The following is a 21565-nucleotide window of genomic DNA, read 5'->3' on the forward strand; positions in this document are numbered from 1 at the left end:
AGTATAGACAAAAGGACTACAGTTTAGAATATGGTAACATATTTTCATATGTTCCGTATTCTAAAGCTGCGCCTGCAAAGGCCTAGTAATGCATGGGTTTATCTCCCATGAGATGGTGTTTCACGGTCTTATGCCGCGGAATCCTTGTAACTAATTTGATTGAAGAAATAAAATATTGGATTGAGTTTAAAAACCAAAAGGATTCCCACCAAATACTAGTCAGTGCATTGTCATATTTACTCTCGCGTTGGAAATTTTTCGCAACACTAATTAAAATAGAAAATCCTGATCTAAAAACATGACTAGTACATAAACATCTAACGGGGTAATATTTCACTATGCTGGGGTATGCGGGTGGATAAATGATTATGTGATAGAGTTCGTGATGCTGAAGTGTAAATGATGAGTGTTTAGGGTCGAGAACTGTGAACGTGACAGAATGAATTTGAAGTACGAACGAGAAGCTTTCTACAATGCTTGAAGAGCAAATACTGAAAAGCAAAATAGAGCAACTATGACGCAAAAACGGTGCACTTCTAATATCAGCTGGCAACGGAGGTTCTTAGGCCCCCTGGACGTACGCCCGACGCTACACACCACCCACCCCGCCTAGGAAAGGATGCACCCCTTCGCTAAGAACGCTACCCACCCGTCCAACACGTTGCATCCAACGTGTCAGATTGACGGACGCCCCTAGTATAGGCAAAAGGACTGCAGTTTATTAAATGGAACATATGGATGTGCGCCACATTCTAAACTGCGCCTTGAAAGGCCTAGTAATGCATGGTTTTATCTCCCATGAGATGGTGTTCACGGTCTTATGCCGCGGAATCCTTGTAACTAATTTGATTAATTAAATAAAACATTGAGTTTAAAAACCAAAAGGATTCCCACCGAATACTAGTAAGTGCATCGTCATAATTACTCTCGCGTTATTTTTCGCAACACTAATTAAAATAGAAAATTCTGATCTAGCAACATGACTAAAGGGGAGCTTTAAATTATGCTTGAAGAGCAAATATTGAAAAGCAAAATAGAGCTAATATGACTCAAACATTCGTCCACTGCTAATATCAGCTGGCAACGGAGGTTCTTAGGCCCCCTGGACTTACGCCCGACGCTACATACCACCCACCCCGCCTGTTAAGGCTCTAGGCCCAGGCAGGGTGCACCCCTTCGCTAAGAGCGCTACCCACCCATCGAACACGTTGCATCCAACGTGTCCGAGTGGTGGACGCCCATAGTATAGGCAAAAGGACTTTAAGACAGCTTAGCGTATGGGATGCAACATACTTAAATGTTCCGTACTCTATGGCTGTGCCTGCAAAGGCCTAGTAATGCATGGTTTTATCTCCCATGAGGTGGTGTTCACGGTCTTATGCCGCGGAATCCTTGTAACTAATTTTATCAAATAAAAACCAAAAGGATTCCCACCGAATACTAGTCAGTGTATAGTCATATTTACTCTCACGCCGGAAATTTCTCGCAACACTACTTAAACTTGAAAATTCTAACTGGTTAATATTTACTCTCGCGTTGAAAATTTTTCGCAACACTACTAAAACTTGAAACTCCTTATGGGGTAATATTTACTCTCGCATTGAAAATTTTTCGCAACACTACATAAACTTGAAAATCTTTACGTGGTAATATTTACTCTCGCGTTGAAAATTTTTCGCAACACTACTTTAACTTGAAAATCCTAACGGGGTAATATTTCACTACACAAGGGTATGCGGGTGGATAAATGATTATGTGATAGAGTTCATGAGGCTGAAGTGCGAATGATGAGTGTTTAGGGTCGAGAACCGTGAACGTGACAGAATGAATTTGAAGTATGATCGAAGAGCTTTCTATAATGCTTGAAGAGCAAATACTGAAAAGCAAAATAGAGCAACTATGACGCAAAAATGGTGCACTTCTAATATCAGCTGGCAACGGAGGTTTTCGGGCCTCCTGGACTTTCGCCCGACGCTACATACCACCCACCCCGCCTAGAACAGGGTGCACCCCTTCGCTAAGAGCGCTATCCGCCCGTCCAACACGTTGCATCCAACGTGTCAGATTGGCGGACGCCCATAGTATAGACAAAAGGACTGCAGTTTATTAAATGGAACATATGGATGTGCGCCACATTCTAAACTGCGCCTTGAAAGGCCTAGTAATGCATGGGTATATCTCCCAGAGATGGTGTTCACGGTCTTATGCCGCGGAATCCTTGTAACTAATTTGATTAATTAAATAAAACACTGAGTTTAAAAACCAAAAGGATTCCCACTGAATACTAGTAAGTGCATCGTCATAGTTACTCTCGCGCTGGAAATTTTTCGCCACACTAATTAAAATAGAAAATCCTGATCTAGCAACATGACTAAAGGGGAGCTTTAAATTATGCTTGAAGAGCAAATACTGAAAAACAAAATTGAGAAAATATGACTCAAACATTCGTCCACTGCTAATATCAGCTGGCAACGGAGGTTCTTAGGCCCCCTGGACTTACGCCCGACGCTACATACCACCCACCCCGCCTGTTTAAGGCTCTAGGCCCAGGCAGGGTGCACCCCTTCGCTAAGAGCGCTACCCACCCATCGAACACGTTGCATCCAACGAGTTCGAGTGGTGGACGCCCATAGTATAGGCAAAAGGACTTTAAGACAGCTTAGCGTATGGGTTGCAACATACTTAAATGTTCCGTACTCTATGGCTGTGCCTGCAAAGGCCTAGTAATGCATGGTTTTATCTCCCATGAGCTGGTGTTCACGGTCTTATGCCGCGGAATCCTTGTAACTAATTTTATCAAATAAAAACCAAAAGGATTCCCACCGAATACTAGTCAGTGTATAGTCATATTTACTCTCGCGCCGGAAATTTTTCGCAACACTACTTAAACTTGAAAATGCTAACGGGGTAATATTTACTCTCGCGTTGAAAATTTTTCGCAACACTATTTAAACTTGAAAATCGTAACGGGGTAATATTTACCCTCGCGTTGAAAATTTTTCGCAACACTACTTAAACTTGAAAATCCTAACGGGGTAATATTTCCCTACACAAGAGTATGCGGGCGGATAAATGATTATGTGAGGCTGAAGTGCGAATGATGAGTGTTTAGGGTCGAGAACCGTGAACGTGACAGAATGAATTGCAAGTTCAAAAGGGGAACTTATACAATGTTTGAAGAGCAAATACCGACCCCCTCTGGGGGCCAGCCCATATACTAAACTGATGCCAATTTCACGAGTAAAATCGGAAAAACGTTTCAATTTCAAGAGCGATTTCGTTATCAAAGTAAGTAGTTATAATAATTAATAGTATTCATGCTTATTACTTTGATATTGAAATCCGCTCATCGCGAAATAAATTCTTGTACATATAAAAAAGAAAATGTATTGTGAAGTCGGAGGGTCATCCGACTTCTCTACATTTTTAAACTCGAAATCTATATATGTAAATATGTACAAGAAAACCCTATCCTGAGCTAAGGCATAAAATACACAAAAAAGCAATTTGCACGATTATCATTGTATAAAATGATACAGTGATATTCGTGAGTCACTATGCTCGCTCAAAAAATAAAAATTACAACCAATTCCCGTGTCGCTACGGACCATTCGTCCTACGACATGATGGGAACCGGAGGAACTTTAAAGCATGCGACTCACCGATCGTTGACTTGCACCACTGCACTCGCCACGCATCTTATTAGCTCGTCTGTTGGCTCGTTAAAGAAACGGTATCCCCACTGGCCAAAGCACTCATCTGAAAACATAAAAATCACGATTCTTGAAGGATATATGTTTTCTCTCAATTTGTTGTAGTTAATATGCTAATACATAGGATAATTCAAAAATATGCATGCAAAACTATATGGGAATAACTACACCATAAAACACGGTAAAACACATGCAAATACATCCCAAAACACTTGAAGATCAATACCATAGAACACTATAAAATATTTGCAAAATTATAGTAAAACACATAGGGTACCAATCCATAAAATCTACTAATAAATCCGTATAAATATGCCAAAACACAAAGGGTATTACTCCATAAAACCCACTAATAAATCCGTATAAATATGCCAAAACACATAGGGTACCACTCCATAAAATCTACTAATAAATCCGTAAATATATGCCAAAGCACAAAGGAAACCACACCATAAAACACAATAAAGCACATGCAGGTACATGGGGTACCACACCACAGGGCACACTAATGCACTTGTATAAAAATGTCAGAACACATGGGTGACTACACCATAAATCGCACTAATATATCCGTATAAATATTCCAAAACATGGGAAACACTATAGGAAACACCATAGGCACACACAGTAACACTTGTGGTAACACACTGATAAATCCATGCACGAATATCCATAGTGTCAACCCGTACCGGTATATGTTTGACAGCTCGATCCGTATCCTTCGGCGGTCGCGATAAGACTGATTAGATTTGACCTTTCTCCAGGTCGCGCTTGTACCGGCGCGCGGCGCGCGCAATCAAGCATGACGTTCCGCTTTACCGGTTCCGCAAATTTAACTATTTCTATCTGATATTTGTTAATATTTGTTTAATTATTATTTTATATTTTACAATTGTTTATGAATCAAATTATTGTTATATCTATTTAAATTGTTTATTTCTTTACATTTCCGCGTGGGTATATTGCAAAATTTTGTTTAATTATTATATTAAAAATTATTTAATTATTATTTTTAATTTTACAATTGTTTATTAATCAAACGAACGAACTGCGCCCTACAGAATAAACGAGTAACTAAATTTCTGGTCTGTTTTACCTTGTTGACGTCTTTCGCGAATGAACAGTCAACGAAATCGTAGTTTTCAAATTACTTCTTCCTAGAGACTTGTACATCATCCCTTGGGTGCTCGTTTTGTTCTATCCGACCCAAAGAATGGTAGTCTGGTACCCATTTGGAGAAACTATTGGCAGAAATGTTTATATTACGAATAAACTGATGCAGGTGAGTCCAATCCGCCATTTTCTTGACGGTTGACATACATAAATTCTTTAGGTCCTCCTGGACATGTCCCTCAAATTTTTTTGCATTCTGTTTAGAAATGAGGACGTAATTTGAAAACTCGCGTCTAGGGATTTTTCTAGGGTCTGTCGGTAAAGTTTTCGACGCTTGTTTCATACTGGTGATTATTTTCCTGACTCCGTCTGTCCATAGGCTTCCCCGGAAGCGTTCTTGAAAACAATGACAGTGTGAGAAAGAGGACCTTAGATATAAGGTGCTCAGCTATAAGTAGGCATCCTTTAGGAGGATGTCATTTATAACTTTTATAATATTTAACAATTGAAAATTATATTCCATTTTTCCCTGAGAAAGCCTACTTTGCTGGGTACTATATGTTACAGGTGACTACAGATTTATGTATGCAGTTGGTAAATTATCAAGTAGTTTCCGCTGTTTCCCGAAAGGTAGCGCTGGTATTTCCGTTTTGGATTGGTAAGTTGTTGAGTAGTTTCCGCCGTTTTCGTATAGATGGCGCCAGAGTCGAATTCGAAGTCATGGCGGTTTTTTAAAATACAAATTTGTCAAATAATTATTTCTATAAAGAGAGTCAAAATCTTATCGTTTATAGTTTTAACTTACGTCGGTATTTTAGAATGTGGGAGACGAACTTTCGTAAGATGATATATCTATTCTCAGTTTCTTTCCATTTACTCCTATATTTTTATTCACTATATGATCACAAAGTGAGAGACCTCTTGAATCAGCTGACGATGAGAGGCGCGAAACAAGTAATCGAATAACCGCGTAATCTGAAACTCACAATTTTATGTACTGTTTGATGTTAACACTTATATGCAGTATGAAAAGAATCATATGAAATATAAAAAATAAACCAACTCATCTGTATTATTGCAATGTAGGTGTGGAGGATCGAACACGATGGAATTCAACAATCTTCATCCTTCTTTTTTTTAAAAAACTGTAATTATTATTAATCGTAATAATATGATTATTGACAATGACGCGGCTATGTGCACATTAAAACACCTTAATCCGTATCTTACAAGACCAGCTTTTCTTTTACATTATATACAGTAGCTAAATATTGTATTATTTCACTTTGCAATATAATAAAACTATTTATATATTTATATATTTATATATGCACGTATGTGTCCTGAATCGTTGTAAGCATCCACATCAATTAATTTTTTTTTTTTTATTCTGCAATATGGATACGTACAACGAATTATGAGAAATTCATTGTTATCGGGTTTTCTATGCTTAGCGTAAGTAAGAAACGAGTCGAAATTATAACGATTCCGCTTGGCTCTCCTTCCTCTGTACAACGCAATAGGCTCCGCTTATCGCCGACAAGTATTCTCTCCGGCTTCCAGGGCGTACAATGTTATTCCTCTTCTCAGAAATATACGATTAATAATCAATTAACATTTTCATTTGATCCTAGAACCAGTCGATCTTCATTTATCAAACAATTAAAATTACAATCTGATTTTTGTCTTTTCTTATCCATAGATGATTCTATTATTTACAAGCTCAATAACTGAATATTTTTTTGTAACTTTCATGTAAAATCAATGGTACAAACAACAAAAATATACATGATCAAAAAGAAAAACTTTGAAGCAAACGCGAACGACTTCGAGCGAGACAATCATGTACTTTTACTAGGTCAATCTACATACACATATAATTCCTGTATCTTCAACGCTTTTATACAAAATATAGAATAAAAATGTGTGTTACATTGCAGAGATCCTTGAGCTAAGTGTAAGGTAACTGAAGTGTTTGCACATTCTAAATTATTTAGTGAACAAGATCAGACACTCAAATATTAGTCTATGTATTTTCTAGCGTATTGCACCGTCATCTATAATAATTTATTACAATCCATTAAAAACGCTTTAGATCAAATAAACAGTTTCTCTATATACATTCATTTGCCAGGAGAATCTGCCACTGTTCGAGTCAATTTTGCAACAAATACAGTTTGGAAGAGATGTACAAAACACTCTTAGCGTTTTCATGATCAATTGTGTCGCTATGAAGATTTCATCAAATGAAATCCTATACATAGTAGGTAACAAGATATAAAAGTGACGATTTGATCACTGTTTCAAACGTTAGAACGTTTCTCTCAGATGATTCGCTTGTACAGAATATCGTATCATAAATTCCTCACCGTTGTTCATCAATAATTTAAAACAAAAGAAAAGGCAATCATACTGTTTAGCTCAGGAATCTCTCGCTTGTCGGATACGGTACTTCTAAATAAGGAAACTCTGTAAAAACGTGATACATATATGAAAAAAGAAAATACAGGAAAACTATCTCTAAATCTACAGATGTGTTGCGTACCTCTGAAAGTAGCATACGATACACGACTTAAATACAAGTTAACGTTCAACGCGAACAAATGGCAATTCCTGTCGTATGCGAACAAAATGAAGAATTGACTGGATCTAGGGTCAAAGTTGTATACCGGTCCGCGCAGAGAAATTCCGTACCCCGGATTCCGAGCATAGAAATGTTTCCCTTGGTCGCAACAGCGAAGGAGGAAGCAGAAACAATTATGTTTTCTCCACCAAAAAAAGGAGGAAGATCCTTCCTCTGTCGCTGGCGCCACGACGGAGGGTCCAAACGAGGACAAACATTATTTTTCCAACACACCGCACACTCTAAAATCGAGCATGAACGATATTTACGCTTACTATGTTTCTCAATATAGTCCTTTAACGAACATCCAAAAGGACATTCACCATGTCCATGTTATGCAGTCGTCTTGAATGATACATGTGAATAAGATTACTTTACAAATATCAAAGTAAAAACGTAAAAACTTAAAAAAAAAAAAAAAAAAAAGAGCGAACGAACTACATCTTGTTACAATAAACTATATACTATCGTATAAAAACGTATCTCAATTCTGTATAGAACTTATTTACACTATAGAAAGAATAAATTATTAACATTGTACTTTGTGTAAAATATACTTCATACATATATATATATATAATATATAATATCAAAATGAATGGATAAAAACGATGACAAATGCGTATTGACAGTTTTTACGAATTTCCTTTGATAAAAATAATAATTACACGATCTAAGTAATTCTGTAATTTTGAATACACAAGACGACTGCATAATTATGGACAATTCGAATTATTGCGACAAAGAGACTATAAGATTAATTCGTCTAATTCGTCGAAGAAGCTGTTGCTGAGCAACAGGATTGTCCTCGTATACGATAAATTACATTTTCTTCGGATTTCTCCGCCCGAACGTCTACTACTTTAATTGTTTTCTTTATATACTATTTTCTATTGTAATATTCAACCGACGGCCTCGTTTTAAAGGGGGGAACAGGAAGGGAAAGACTCGAGCAATCCAACGGTTGGGGGATACTGAACGTTTCTGCGCGGCCCAGGATTAATTTGCCTGGAAGATCGGACCGCGTGGTAAAACACAGCCATCACGTAAGCTTCGCACTGATTATAAAATCTTTCACGCTCATTTTCTCCCTTTCTCACCCTTAACATACACGTACATACACACACATACACAACACTCTCGCGTGCGTTCTTTCTCCTCGACTTAAACTAAATACAATCGTAAATTACAAGTATGTACAATTAACTAGTCCTTACTGCGAAATTAATGACGAGGCCGTTTACGAAGTTTATCTCAAGAATTCTTTTCTATCTCGTTCTTTCAGTACGTACATGTTACACGCATGGTGTTGCTGAAAAGAAAAAATAAAGAAGAAGAAGAGGAAACTTTGTAAACGAAAATTAAATTGAAATATTTCATACGATATCAGTTCGATTCTTCGATCTTCGTCAACGGCCTCGACAGTACTCTTCAATCAGATTTTTCTCAAGGAAAAAACAGACATCTCGTCGTCGCCGCCGCGAAATGGCACGCCCGTTCTCGTCTCTCGAGTATTGTTTAGTGTTCTTTTTGTAAGAATAAAACCGAATGTTCTCTCGAGGAGCATAGGTTCTTTCTTCGTTTAACCGTCGGAGAATGTCCTTTGAAGCGAGTCCGAAACGAGTATATCTTAGAAGTTGCTACCACCTTGTTCCCTCTCTTGCCGAAATCATCGTTTCTTATTGTGTTTCTGTTGCCGTAAGAAGGTGAAGTTTATTAAAAGAAATTCATTAATTAATGTGAATAAAGAATAACGAACTTGCTTGTGTATATATATGCATAACATAACGTAATAATAAAAAATAAAAACATAATTTATAAATACTATCAACAGCGCAAGTACTCTTTTCATATATATATATATATATATACAATCTGATAAAATCTTGCTAGGAAATGGTAAAAAAAAAAAAATGCTGTATCAAATGGATTTAGCATATCGTAGGTCTAGTGGGATCAACATATTCTTATCTATCTTATAACTTTAGCAAATCTACCAATTATTGATTTATTTACAAAATAAAATTTCTCATGATCAATGATTTTCATTAATAAAATAAGGAAAAGAATTATTTCAATAAGCCACTCGTTTGATTTAAAACCATGGTGTTTAAAAAAAAAAAAAAAAAGAAATATGATGGTTTAGATTTTGGTCCCAGTAAGCCAACGATACGATTCAACGGATGATATAAAATTGTCTTGTAAGAATAAGGTAGTACCTCGATTATTTTGGGGCCTGTACAAATTGCGGAACGCTTTATCACCTTATCACGGCAACGTGCTTTCACAGCTAGCAACCGGAAACAAGCGTGTATCGAGTCCTTTTCTTTATAGACTGTAAACATCGTACAAGCACCGTGTGTGTCCTCTGCTTCCGTTACTCCACGAGTATCATTAATTATCACCTAACTTGGCATCCTTGTGGTATACTTGTCGCGGCAGGACACGCGGAGGAGTCTCTTTGCACGGAACTATTGTTCTCCTCCTCTTCCTCCTCTTCCTCCTCCCTAGAGGATTCTTCCTCTTGGCTTTTCACCGGTGGATCTCTCGTCTCCTCGTTCGAAACATCGGAACATCGCGGTTTCTCCGTAATTAAAGCGGACTCCTCGCCATGGATCGGCGAGCCCTTCAGCTCGTAGCCCTCCTGACAACGCGTCAATTTTAACCTGATCGGCGTGACCTTGGCCGAACGAACGTTCCTAGGCGCACTGCCGCCAGTGTCCGGATCGGTAGGCTGTTTCTCTTCTATGTTGGCAGCGACTGCCGGGTAGACAGGCTCGTCCTTTGCCGGTTCCGGAGGTGGAGGACCTACTCTACTGTCAGTCGGATGTCGTTCCTCTTCCTCCTCCTCCTCTTCGTCCGAGAGCATGATCGGTAATTCGTCCGGAGAGTCATTGCCTTTGCCCAGCGTTATGATCAATTTCGGTGGGGCAGCACCACCTTCGAGGATACGTACCCTGGCCTCCTTTCTACTCGACTGCCGTTTCTTTCGCTTTCCATTTTTATCCTTCTTACTTTTAGCTCGCAGTTTCTCGTCGTTGTCGAAACCGGCCATGATCATACGTCTGAACTTCATGCTCTCTCTGCGCAGCTCCTCGATGCTAGGCGTGCTGCTAGGAATGCTGCTCAGCCGTTTCTTAGGCGGTCTAATCCTAGTCCTGTCGTCCTGGCCACTCTCCTGACCACCGATTATGCTATTGCCGATTTTGATTTTCAGTTTTGGAGGACCACTGTTGGTGGTAGTGGTCGTGGTGGTCGTTGTCGTTGACCTGCCACCACTGCTCTGCCTTCCTCTCCTACGGTCCGCGTTTCCAACGGCAGCGTTACCGCTGGAACCAGCACCGTTCGCGGCACTGCCCCGTCTCCTTTCGACACCTCCCTCTTCTTCGTTGGCGTCCAAGAAGCCGGCGGGTCTTTCTTTTCTCCTCTTCTTCTCCATGTTCGCATCGACGACCGCTTTGTAGTCCTCCCTGGTAGGTATAGTGGTCATGGAGGCGACGGCTTTAGGTATGGTTATGACTGTGCGATTGATCTGTGGCACGATGATCGGCGCGGACGTCGCGAGATTCCCGCAGCCTGGCTCGTCCATGTTCATATCCTGAGAACAATACTGTCTGAGTAGCTCCTTCTTCCGCATCCGCCTGAGGTTCGAGGTGCCGGAAGCGACGGAAGCACTGGTGGCAGCCGGAGCGATTATCACGGGTGCTTGTTGAGCGAGCGGTGGTACCGACGAGGCAGGAACATAGTTTGCATCGAGGAACGGACCTTTGATCTTCACCTTCAATTGATTTCTAGAATCCGTCAAGGAGACCTTGTTGGCCTCTACGAAACCGGACGACGACGCGTCGATGCTCGCGTCGAAGTTCGGCTTCGAACAGTCTTCTTGACTCTGTTTGCCTATCAGCGCGGATCTTAACTCCTTCTCGAGGTCCTCCTCGATATCCGGAAGAGCAGGGTCGTTCACCGAGACACCCACGAAGGATCCCAGGAAGTGATTCTCGTACGTCGGACCGTGTAGTGTGGAAGAACTTGAAGCGTCGAGGGTAGAGTTGTACGTTCTCATGTCGACGGGACCAGGAATGACCGGTAGGACGGTATCGAAGCTCTGTCCAACGTTTGACTGGCTCTCGACGACGGTGGAGTCATCGTGACCCGGTGAACAAGAGAGTCTCCTGTCATCCAGGTACTTCCTAGTGCCTCCAGGACTGGATAGTCTGGATTGAATACTTTCTCCGGAAGCCATGACAGCGGAATCTCTCCTCTCGATACCTGCTGCCGCGGCGTCCGTCGACTTCTTCCGCTCTCTCATAGTACGTAAGTCGGCGATGTTCGCCTCACTGGTGGAATCTTCGTCGGAGTCAAAGTCATACACTGTACCGACTAGTTTGTTTTGAATGGAGTCATCGTGTTGACTAACGCCCACACCGGAGACCAGTGTTAGTCCCGCGTTCTGACCGCTTCTACCTCGTCCCCTGCCTCGGCCTCGTCCTCGTCCCCTGTAACCCGAGTGTTGGGATGAATTCTTAGCCCCTCTGCCTCGTCCTCGTGCCCCAGGAACGCTCTTCTGGGCCTCCTGCCTCGGAGACTTCCCTGGAGACTTTCCTTGCAGGGACGTAACCCGGGCTGATGTCCTGGTAGGCTTTGAAGGTGACTTCTTTCCGGAATGGTTCTTCCCGTCGGGCAGAACTTCCTGCAGACTCTCGACGACGGTGTCGGCGACGTGGCTCTCTGGCGCTACGGTGTTCAAGAAATTCATAGGCAAGGTAGGTGATTCGGTGACCTGAGTTTCCAATTGTTGCTGTGTCCTCTCGATGGTTTCTGCGGGTGGAGCGGTAACTTGTGGTGGTGGTGGAGGTGGTGGCGGTGGTGGTGTGGCTATTTTGGTAGGCGAGACCATGGCTGCGGTGAGCGCCATGTTGTGCGAGCAAGACGTGAACGCTGCGGTACATGGTGAAGCCTGTAGATTCAACGAGTCCCCCAGTGGTTTCACGTGCGACAACAACGACTGTGCTGCTGGAAAAGCTGCCCCGAATGCCGGTGGAAAAAGGGCTGGCCCGGGTGAGGGATACGGTAACGGCGCCGCGCACGACTGCGGCGGAAACAGACTTACCGGCCCGGTACCGTAGCTCGAGTCCGCTATATACGATGCTTCCATCGAGCACGGTGGAAAAGGAATGCCCGCTACGCTTTTGTACGGTGGAATGGAATGATCCTCTGCGGATGATGCGGAAGTGATCGAAGAAGATGTAGACCTTCGAGACGGTAAAACTTGACTCTCTGCCCATCGGGTATCCGGACGGCCATTCAAATCATTGTAAGGTGAATTATGATCGTATTCCTGCTGCCTGACGACATCTTCCTCTTTCTCGAGTACTCTGTCCATCATTTCAGCAGCCTGGTCGTCCTCCGATGCTGGCAATCCAATCAAATGCCTGTTCACCATCTCCATAGGGTTCTCTTCGGATATCTGTTGATTAAGCATCGTTCTTTCATGAGCTTCCTGTTGACTATGGAGAATCGAGTGCGATTGCTGTAGAAGATATTGTTCCTGTATACTTGGCGCGTTCAAATGAGTACGCGCAAGCGCTTCGGTTTCTTGAATGGATTCATTGGGGAACTGGTGGTTGCCGTATCGATGATTCTGCGTCTCCATTAAAGCATTTAGGTGTTGCACGTCGCTGGGTTCGAAACTGTTTATGCTCGGTGGTACCCATCTCTCGTCGGTCTCCGCTCTATCGAGCTTCGCTCGTTCCACCAGGCTCACTTTATTCGCACCGCGATCCTCTTCGTAGGCCGCGTATCTATCGTTACCACTAGAGTAACACGTCTTTCGTTTCTCTTCCATCGTGTTCTTACAGCTACTGGGATGTGCTTCGTTAGGGATTATCTCTTCTTCAGGAATCTCAACACTGTTCTTCACGTTCATAACTGGTTCTATGGACTCCAGAATCTTCACCTCCTTTTCCTGTTGCTGTTCATGCTGCGGTTGATGCTGTACTTGTAACTGTTGTTGTGGCTGTTGTGGTTGTTGTTCGAAAATCTTCTCAATCGGTGGTTCCTCTTTTTTGATTTCGCCGTCTACAGGTACTGCCTCTAATTCAAACTGACTAGAATTTGATTTCTTCGAAAGTTCCATACGCAATTTCTCCACTAGATGGAGGGTTTCACGAGCGCTGTCTTCCTTCGAATCTTCCTTGAACCACAGCTCGTTGTTGAAGGAGAAACTTAATGGTACACCACGTTCTTCAACGTCCCTGGATATACCGAAACCGTCCTCGTTCACCATCTCTTCTGTTAACATATCCTGATCAAAATCAAACAATTCTGAAACACTCGCATCTTTACCATGCTGCGGGGAGAAGATGGATCGGTTGCCGGATTTCCGTCTCTTTTGATGTTCCTTCTCCAGATTTTCAACCCTCTCTGAAACAGATCTAACATTCTCCTCCTCGTTATTCTCTTTTGGAACATTCTCTTCAACAGGTACATTCTGCAATTCAACATTCTGTGGTTCAACCGCATTCTCCAGATTCCTCTCGCATTTCTTCTTTCCAATGATAGATTTCTCTATCTGTGGTACATCAACTACATCCTTCTTTATTAGCTCCTCCGTATGTTCTTCCGATTTCGTTTTCTCCACAGCAACATCACTTTCGTTAACATGATTTTTATGATCCTCGTTTTTCACAGCGTCTTTCATGTGTTTACTTTCATTCAATGGCTGTTTTTCTTCCTTCTCCTCCTCGCAAACGGTCTTCTCAAGCTTCACCTCAGAATTTTTACTTCTAGACATCTTATCGTGGTGTTCGCGTTTCTCCAAAAGCTTGTCCAAACCTCTCAATGATTTTTTAGGGCTATCCCTTTCTGCTCTACGTTGTTTCATCTCTTCTTCCAAGATATTGATCGCATTCTTGTCACTGAACTTTTTGACTTTCTTCTCTTCCATTTTCGAACAACTTTCTACAGATTCAATAACCTTCGCTTGATCCACGACCGTCTGTTCGTCCTTAGTCTCCCCCTCGTCTCTCTTCTCGCTCTCCTTCACAGACAGCTTGTCGTTCAGCCGCTTTTCCGGTTTTTTAATCGCCTCCTTCCCGCTCTTCTCATCCTTCGCAACGGATTCGTTCGGTTTTCGCTTTCTGCCTTCGGACTTATTTTTCTTCTCTTCCTTTCTCGGCACGGGTTGCTGTTTACCAGCTTGACCCGACTTTTTGGCAGGTCTGGACCCAGAAACACTTCTTGACCCATCATGATCTCCAGGCCCAACGAGCAGATCCTCATCAGCCTCCGTTCCTGTTGCTGGTTGCTTTTTGTTATCTCTTTGATCTTGCTTTTTGACGCTTGCTTCTTGTTGCTGAGATTGTTGTTGTTGCTGCGACTGTTCCTTGGAGATTCGACGAGATTCCTCTCTCTCAGTAGGCGGCTGAAACTCTGGTCCCCGCCGCCCGTCGGAAGTTTTAAGCTTCTTCTCGGGCAGCTTCTTGAGTTTCCGCCCTGTAACCGTCTTCCTCTCAGCCTCTTGTCGTTCCGGCGACGTTTTACTGGCTTGCTGTCTTTTGTTCGCTGCGGTCGGCGTACTCGTGACCGTTTTACTCTTCGCCCTGTTACCTGTGTCGCTCTCGGAAGAAGAACTAGAAGAGGAACCGTCCATGAACTCGTCCGAAAGTTTTCTACGACCTGGATTCTCGGAGTCGCTACTACTCTCTGTGGAACTACTGCAACTATTGCTACTGCTGCTACTATCACTGTTACTCGAAAGTACCGAGGATTTTCGTTCGCTAGGTTTCCTGGGCCTTCTTGAACGATTGTCCTTGGAAAGGATCTCTTCCTTCCTCGAAGAAGAATCGTCCTTTTTCGAGGATAATTCTTCTTTCCTAGAAGCTTCCTCCTTTCTAGAGGACAACGAGGAAGAAGACGACGACGAGGAAGAGGATGAAGAAGACGAAGAAGAAGAGGATGACGACGACGACGATGAGGATGTTTCTTCTTTCCTCGAAGAAAGTTCTTCCTTTCTAGATGGATCATCCTTTCGAAGTTCTTTCTTTTTACCACTCTCCGGGGATTCTTTCTTTGATCTACCATCCAGGGTTTCTGGTTCGACTTGCTGGGTAGGCTTACTGCCCATACCACTTTTTATATGCTCGGCAGCTTTTTTCGCAGCTTGTCTTTGCGGCACATATGCTAAAATTTCTGATCCGTCTCCGAATTCTTTATCAAAATCGTAGACGTCGTTATTCTTAATCTCTTTAGACGGTTTGTTTTCCCTCTGCTTCTTAGGAGGACTTTTGTCTTTTGATTGCTTCGAGGAGGAGCACTTTGAAATCTCCTCAACTGGAGATTTAACTATTTCCGGATTAGAATCAGGCACTGGATTTTCTTTTTTATTTTGTTGTGTGCGCTGCATGATTTCCGAAGCCTTCTTCGCTGCTTGCCTTTGTGGTACGATTAACGCGGATGGTATGTATTCTTTCTTTTTAGTACTAACTTTACTTTGATTCTCTTTATTCTTCATTCCAGTATTGTGATAAGTGGATTCCGAATGCCTGGAGTCTTTGCCGAAAGCTTTCTGAGAATTTTTCGATAGATTCGCCGCGGAGAATTCTTTAACAGCCGCTTTTGTTATTAACACTGCTGAATGAGACGTATGTTCTTGAGAATCCGAGTCTGTGTCCGAGTAAATAGCCGAAGCGACGAGATGCTTCGTCGCTCCAGCGTTTAACGTTAACAATTCGTCGCTTTCACTACCAGAAGCACTTCCTAATTCTTTTTCCATATGTTCGAGCGTGTGTGATCTACTATTCACAAGTTTTTCGTTCTCACTGTTTTCTTTAAGCGTCGAATGTAACTTATCCGTTGAACGAACAGTCTTTTTCGCTTTTCTACGCGATAATTTTTTCGACGGAACACTGGTGGTCTCTTCCTCGGTACTCGAATCACTTTCAAGTTTCAGATTCTTCGACTTGTCGGGTGTTTTCGCTTTAACCGCATCCGTTTCACTACTACTGACAGACGATAAATCACTGCCGTATAGGTTCTTTCTCCGGACGGAGCCGTTGAAATATAATTTTTTACTAGAGGCACCATTGAAGTCCTGTTGTTGTTGCTGTTGTTGCTGCTGTTGTTGTTGCTGCGATTTCCTCTCGTCACTAGTCGGAGAGTCTATGCCAGCGATCCTGGCGACTATCGTGTCGAAGTCGTGAGTGTGATCCTCTGAATCGGGATGCGAGTAGAGCCGGTCGTAAATCGAAGGCCCATGGTTTGCTTCCATTACGGCTGCGGCTGCTGCAGGTGGTAGAGGTGGCCCGGACATTACTAAAGCTTGCTTGTGAAAAGTCTGCTCTCGCAGTCTGAGGAAGGATCGACAGAGTTTTTCTCTTCTGCCAACCATATAGCACAGGTTTCTGACTCTTTCCAAGTCTTGGCGGAGTTGAACGAACGTTCTCATCTTCTCCAGATCGGCTGCTTGGCCCTGATTGCGTGATCCACTACCAGAAAGTTCTCCACAACGAGGTGCCAATAAAGGTTTGTTATGGCCAGCCTGTAACATGACATAATAAATTAAACGTATTTTATTTTTATCGATGCTTTTAATTAATACGTTATTTTTCTTAACGATACTTACCCTTCTTTTGAGCTTCCAATAGTTGTATATGTAAACAATGCTTTCAGGGTCTACATCCAATTGCTGTGAAGCAATATCCTTCAAACTCACGTGTTTGTCGAATTCTGCTTCAATTTCTTGTAATCTAATGATGAGAAAGAAATTTCGTTTAATACAACAAAAATCCTAAATCAAAGAAAAATGACAAAGGAGAATTGTAAGTGATGTAGATTAAACGTACTTTGCAGCACGTGCTTGATTTTTCTCTTCAGAAGTCATATCCTTTCTCTTACGTCTCCTAGATTCTGCATCCTCAGAGTCTGATCCTGCTTTATCAGCTCCACTTCCTATACTGCCTCCAGTGCCCTGAACTTTATCTTTTGTATTTGTTCTACTATGTTTCTGGCAGTAAGACTGTAAACAAAATTTTAATATTAAAAAATGTATAATTTTTTTTATATTTTAATGTAATTCTTGAATCGATTAATACCCTTAATTTTACTCCATCGTCAGCCATTTCATCCTCAATGATTGCCTTCATTTCCAAGCCATATTTGAAGGCACACGTTACGTGATAAGCTGTTTTACACGTCTTTATGCTACACTGGATGCAAGCACCAACCCTTTCTCGACATAATACACATATTAGAGCCCATCGACTTTGCTGTAATTCAAAATTTGCTATATGAATTTGAATTTACAAATCAATTTTCATTTAATAAGCTTATAAGTTTCCTTATTTAACATCAACTCTTATTAGCACCCAATATTTATAAATTACATAAATATATTGCATGTACCGGAATACTGGATATCTTAGTAATAGGTTCCATTCTTTCAACACAGCCAATGCTGACTTCTGGGATCCATAAAGCACAAGAAACATGAGCCCATTTTTGGCCACTACGAGTACACTTCATAGCACCACCTTTATTAGGACAAAGAACACAATCTGGTCGTTGACTTAGAGAACAAGTTCTGCATAACCATGAACCATCTGGTATTGAAGTAATTCCATAACATGCTTGATGCACACATATGTTGCAGCAGTCACAAAATACCATTTCATTTCCTTCCTCAGAGTCAGGCTAACAACAAAATTTTGTTATATGTTAAAACGAAAGAATTTACCTTAACGACTTTTTATAATAACATGATTAATCTATAAAACCAAATTACTAAGGAATATTATAACAGTATGCAATAAATATTTGCTGTAATACTATATTTGAAAGTAAATAATTCTATTTATAAGGTGACTGAAAAAAGCACTTACAGATCTACAAACATCACAGATTACGTTCTCGTCATATTCAATACCAAGACCTTCCTCATTCTTTACGATGGTTTGTATTCTTTCCCAACAACGAACTTCTAATTCCTCTATCACGCGTTCTAATTGTGATTCTGTGATAGGTAACTGACCAGCCTAAAATTACAAAGTATTTTAAAAAATTGCGAAGAAACATTTGTTACAACCCTTCTTCAATTAAAAGCTCCGATTAAATCAACCACAAATTGGTCTTTAACGGTGTTTTTATGATATTTAGTAAATATACCTGCGCACGTTCACCATTTAACACATCCAACCAAGCAATATCAGTATCATCAAGATCATAGGCACAAGCTTTTTCTGCTCGTGCAGGTGTTGTGCTTAAATGATGATCTTCCGGGTTGAAATAATCATCACGAGATATCCTTACGAATTTTTTAGGTCTATAAAAACATTGTTACCAAAGGAAATTACTAAAACAATTTAATGAATTAATCAAATGATACGAGCAACAATTTTAATTTTAAGTCTGTTAATGCAGAATATTTAAGTGTGTTTTCATACAAAGAATTACTTGAAACTTGTTAAGCTTTCTTTAAGCTTTCATTTAATTTACTTGAGAGAAAAACTTACAGTTTGAATTCACTGTGCTGCTTTACAGGTGTTGCTTGAGTGATAGTGACTGTTGGTTCAGGAAGGGAGTCTGGGTTAACAGGTACTTGAACACCTCTCTCCCATTCTTGCTTCCATTGATCAGTAATAACCCAATATTCGTTAGGACTTAATGGTTCACTGTCAGGTAATTTCATTGCGCTGATCAAATCCTTACGAAATAACTCTGCAGGAGCCTCGGCAGAGGAGCGATTGTATATACTAGAGATTTTGATGTCACTAAGAGGTCTGGGGGTCCAGGATGCCCCTCCTTGACTGGACGACGCCATCGTCTCCTCCTCTTCTGAGGGGCCCATGGTAGCTGCCAGCGACGACGAACCCGTCGCTGGACCCAGCCTACATTTGCGCCTTTTGATTGCGCCTGGGCAAGACGCCAAATCATTGTCGTTTCTATTTATTCGTTTGCCTCGCTGTGCCATTCTACTATACCAAGTGAGCTAGCGGTACGTGGCACGTGCAGGTGAGCCGCGCGCACCCTGGAAGATTTTGTTCTTGCAAATTATCCAAATAATTTTGATGAAAATAAAAACAAAAACATTCATTCGATTACTCACTACATAGTCGTCCATGTATTTATTATCTAGAAAGCGGATTCCTCTCGGAGCTGCAACAAGAAAGATACAGTTACTGTACTGTCCAATTTATAAATGAAAAAAGAAGAAAAACTTCAATTAGAAAATTTGTTTGAATAAGTATTAACTTTGTCTTGACACTATAAATGATCCCTTGTGCAAAACTGACAATTCTTTATAAATAAAGAAATATTTGTACAGCATTGTATTGTTTTAATAAAAATGTTACACAAAGTAAAGCTATCATGCTACGGTACAGTATTAGCATATATGAAGTCAAAATGAAAAGAAAACAATGTATAAATTCGATAAATTATGCATTATATCAAATAAGATAAAAATAATGATTGTTTACAAAAAAAAACATGAATAGAAAACAAGTCTAATCAATGAAAGTAGTATGTAAACATAACAGTAATGTATAGTACTAAATGCGTAAAAAAAAACAGGTGGATACAACTATTTAGTCATATATCATGTGATACACGCTATAACAATACTTATAGAACTAACAGGAAATACGATTACAAAAAAGAAAATATGAAATAAACATAAGCAACTAGTGTTCCACAGAGATCACAAGCGTAAGACACAAAGCATCCTTTCGCAAACTGAATTTCTAAAAGTAGCACTTGAGAATGAGAAGTATTCGATAACACAAATTCACAATTCTAACATCTAGCTCACAATAACAACTTCATATAAGAATTGTAACGACGCAAACACGTTTGAGAGCACAAAAATTGGACAAAAGGACTGATGGTATAGACCGATTGTATTGCAGGGGGTCTGCGGCCGTTGATCCTCGATGGCCGCCGCGGAGAGGTTATAAATGGGGCAGTCCAGCAGGAATAGTTATAATTGAAACGAAATCGTTTTCCCGTAACGGTATAGAGCCGTGAGTAGTTGGAAAAGCACAAGGATCTTCGAGAAACTGGTCGCCGTGGCGGGTGGCATGTAAACATTGCGACGGAGTTACTCCGCGGCGACGCTCGAGCGGCGCCGAGGCTCGACCGTGAAGAACCGCCGTACGACTTTCGATGACTCGACACGAGGAAGTCGAGACTCGCGGTCGAGAATAGACGTCTAGAAGAAGATCGGGCGGAGAGTCGAAAATGCTCACGGGTCCATTGGGCTGGTGGTGCTCCTGCTGGCCGACAACATTGACAATACAGATGGCGACAGGCTCGACTCGCACACGAATCTCGACACACACGTATAAACATCGGAACGCACACGCAGCCGTATTCAAATACACATGCAACCGGGTGTAAGTAAATACGCACACGCGACGTGAATGCACAGGTATGCACGAACGTGAATGTAAACGCACACGATATGGATACGAACACGCGAGCACAAGTTCGACACGCACACGCAAACATGAACACGCACGCGCGCACAAGATAGAACAAGAACGAAAGAGAGAGAAAAAGATAGAGATGGTTGGAAGGCAGTAAATGCCTTATTATTGATCTATCGACGGAGAGGGTGATTTCGCGCGCGATGATGCACGTGACGAATAATAGCCGGTACGTCTGATCGTGAAGGATCGAATTATTCTTCGATCGGTAGCTCCGAGATGGCAGTAGTCCGAGTACGCCTCTGTCACGGCAGCCTAACCAAGATGTCCTCATTAGCAATTCGAGTCGCAACCGCGACCAGCTCGATTTTACTCACTTCGTAGGCCGAGGGCTCCTGTCGAGCTTGCTCGACGCCCTCAAATAGCCTCCGTAAGGACACCCGATGGCTTTCTTCCTCGCGCGGTGCACCAAATCGATATTATATTTACATTAATGTGGATACTGCTGTTTGGCGCCATCATGCCTAAAAAAATAACTGTCTGAGCGCGGAGTCACGTGACCCCGCGACACGGTGAGATCTCAAGATTGCTTTTATCCATAGGCCACGAGAGGCTCTGGGAACGGAGCTGAATAAGAACCTGTGGCATCTTCACCACGTGTGTCTTTATAATTAAGTTTCTCTTTTAGCTATCGA

The 21565-nt window shown here is 41.5% G+C and overlaps 1 protein-coding gene across 4 annotated transcripts; it reads right to left on the bottom strand.

The window, feature by feature from the left end:
- Nucleotides 1-7864: 7864 nt before the first annotated feature.
- Nucleotides 7865-21468, bottom strand: rno (PHD finger protein rhinoceros). Of its 4 annotated transcripts, none has more exons than XR_004580482.2 (11): nucleotides 20691-21241; nucleotides 19550-19599; nucleotides 18957-19471; nucleotides 18610-18766; nucleotides 18327-18479; nucleotides 17851-18138; nucleotides 17541-17714; nucleotides 17292-17464; nucleotides 17072-17195; nucleotides 9669-16987; nucleotides 7865-9139 (listed from the first exon to the last, which is right to left on the bottom strand). XR_004580482.2 is itself a non-coding variant. In XM_034316204.2 (11 exons), the coding sequence occupies exons 4-11, from the start codon at nucleotides 19412-19414 to the stop codon at nucleotides 9851-9853; spliced, it is 8664 nt and encodes a 2887-aa protein (XP_034172095.1). In that variant the 5' UTR covers nucleotides 19415-19471; nucleotides 19550-19599; nucleotides 20691-21185; nucleotides 21248-21468; the 3' UTR covers nucleotides 7865-9850. The 4 variants fall into 4 exon arrangements, 3 of the variants coding, with proteins under 3 accessions (XP_034172095.1, XP_034172096.1, XP_034172097.1); XM_034316204.2 differs by adding an exon at nucleotides 21248-21468 and having other exon boundaries at nucleotides 7865-16987; nucleotides 20691-21185; XM_034316205.2 differs by lacking the exon at nucleotides 20691-21241 and adding an exon at nucleotides 21248-21468 and having other exon boundaries at nucleotides 7865-16987.
- Nucleotides 21469-21565: the final 97 nt, after the last annotated feature.

This window comes from Osmia lignaria, chromosome 16, assembly GCF_051020975.1.
Source record: "Osmia lignaria lignaria isolate PbOS001 chromosome 16, iyOsmLign1, whole genome shotgun sequence".
Lineage (NCBI taxonomy): Eukaryota > Metazoa > Arthropoda > Insecta > Hymenoptera > Megachilidae > Osmia > Osmia lignaria.

What these genes read in the sequence shown, in the direction of transcription:
- rno (XM_034316205.2), bottom strand. Translation starts at nt 19,414, where the DNA reads ATGGCACAGCGAGGCAAACGAATAAATAGAAACGACAATGATTTGGCG. An exon ending in CAGCACAGTGAATTCAAACT is followed by an intron (nt 18,767 to 18,956) that starts GTAAGTTTTTCT and finishes ATGTTTTTATAG; the next exon opens with ACCTAAAAAATTCGTAAGGA. An exon ending in CTAAGATATCCAGTATTCCG is followed by an intron (nt 17,715 to 17,850) that starts GTACATGCAATA and finishes TTTGAATTACAG; the next exon opens with CAAAGTCGATGGGCTCTAAT.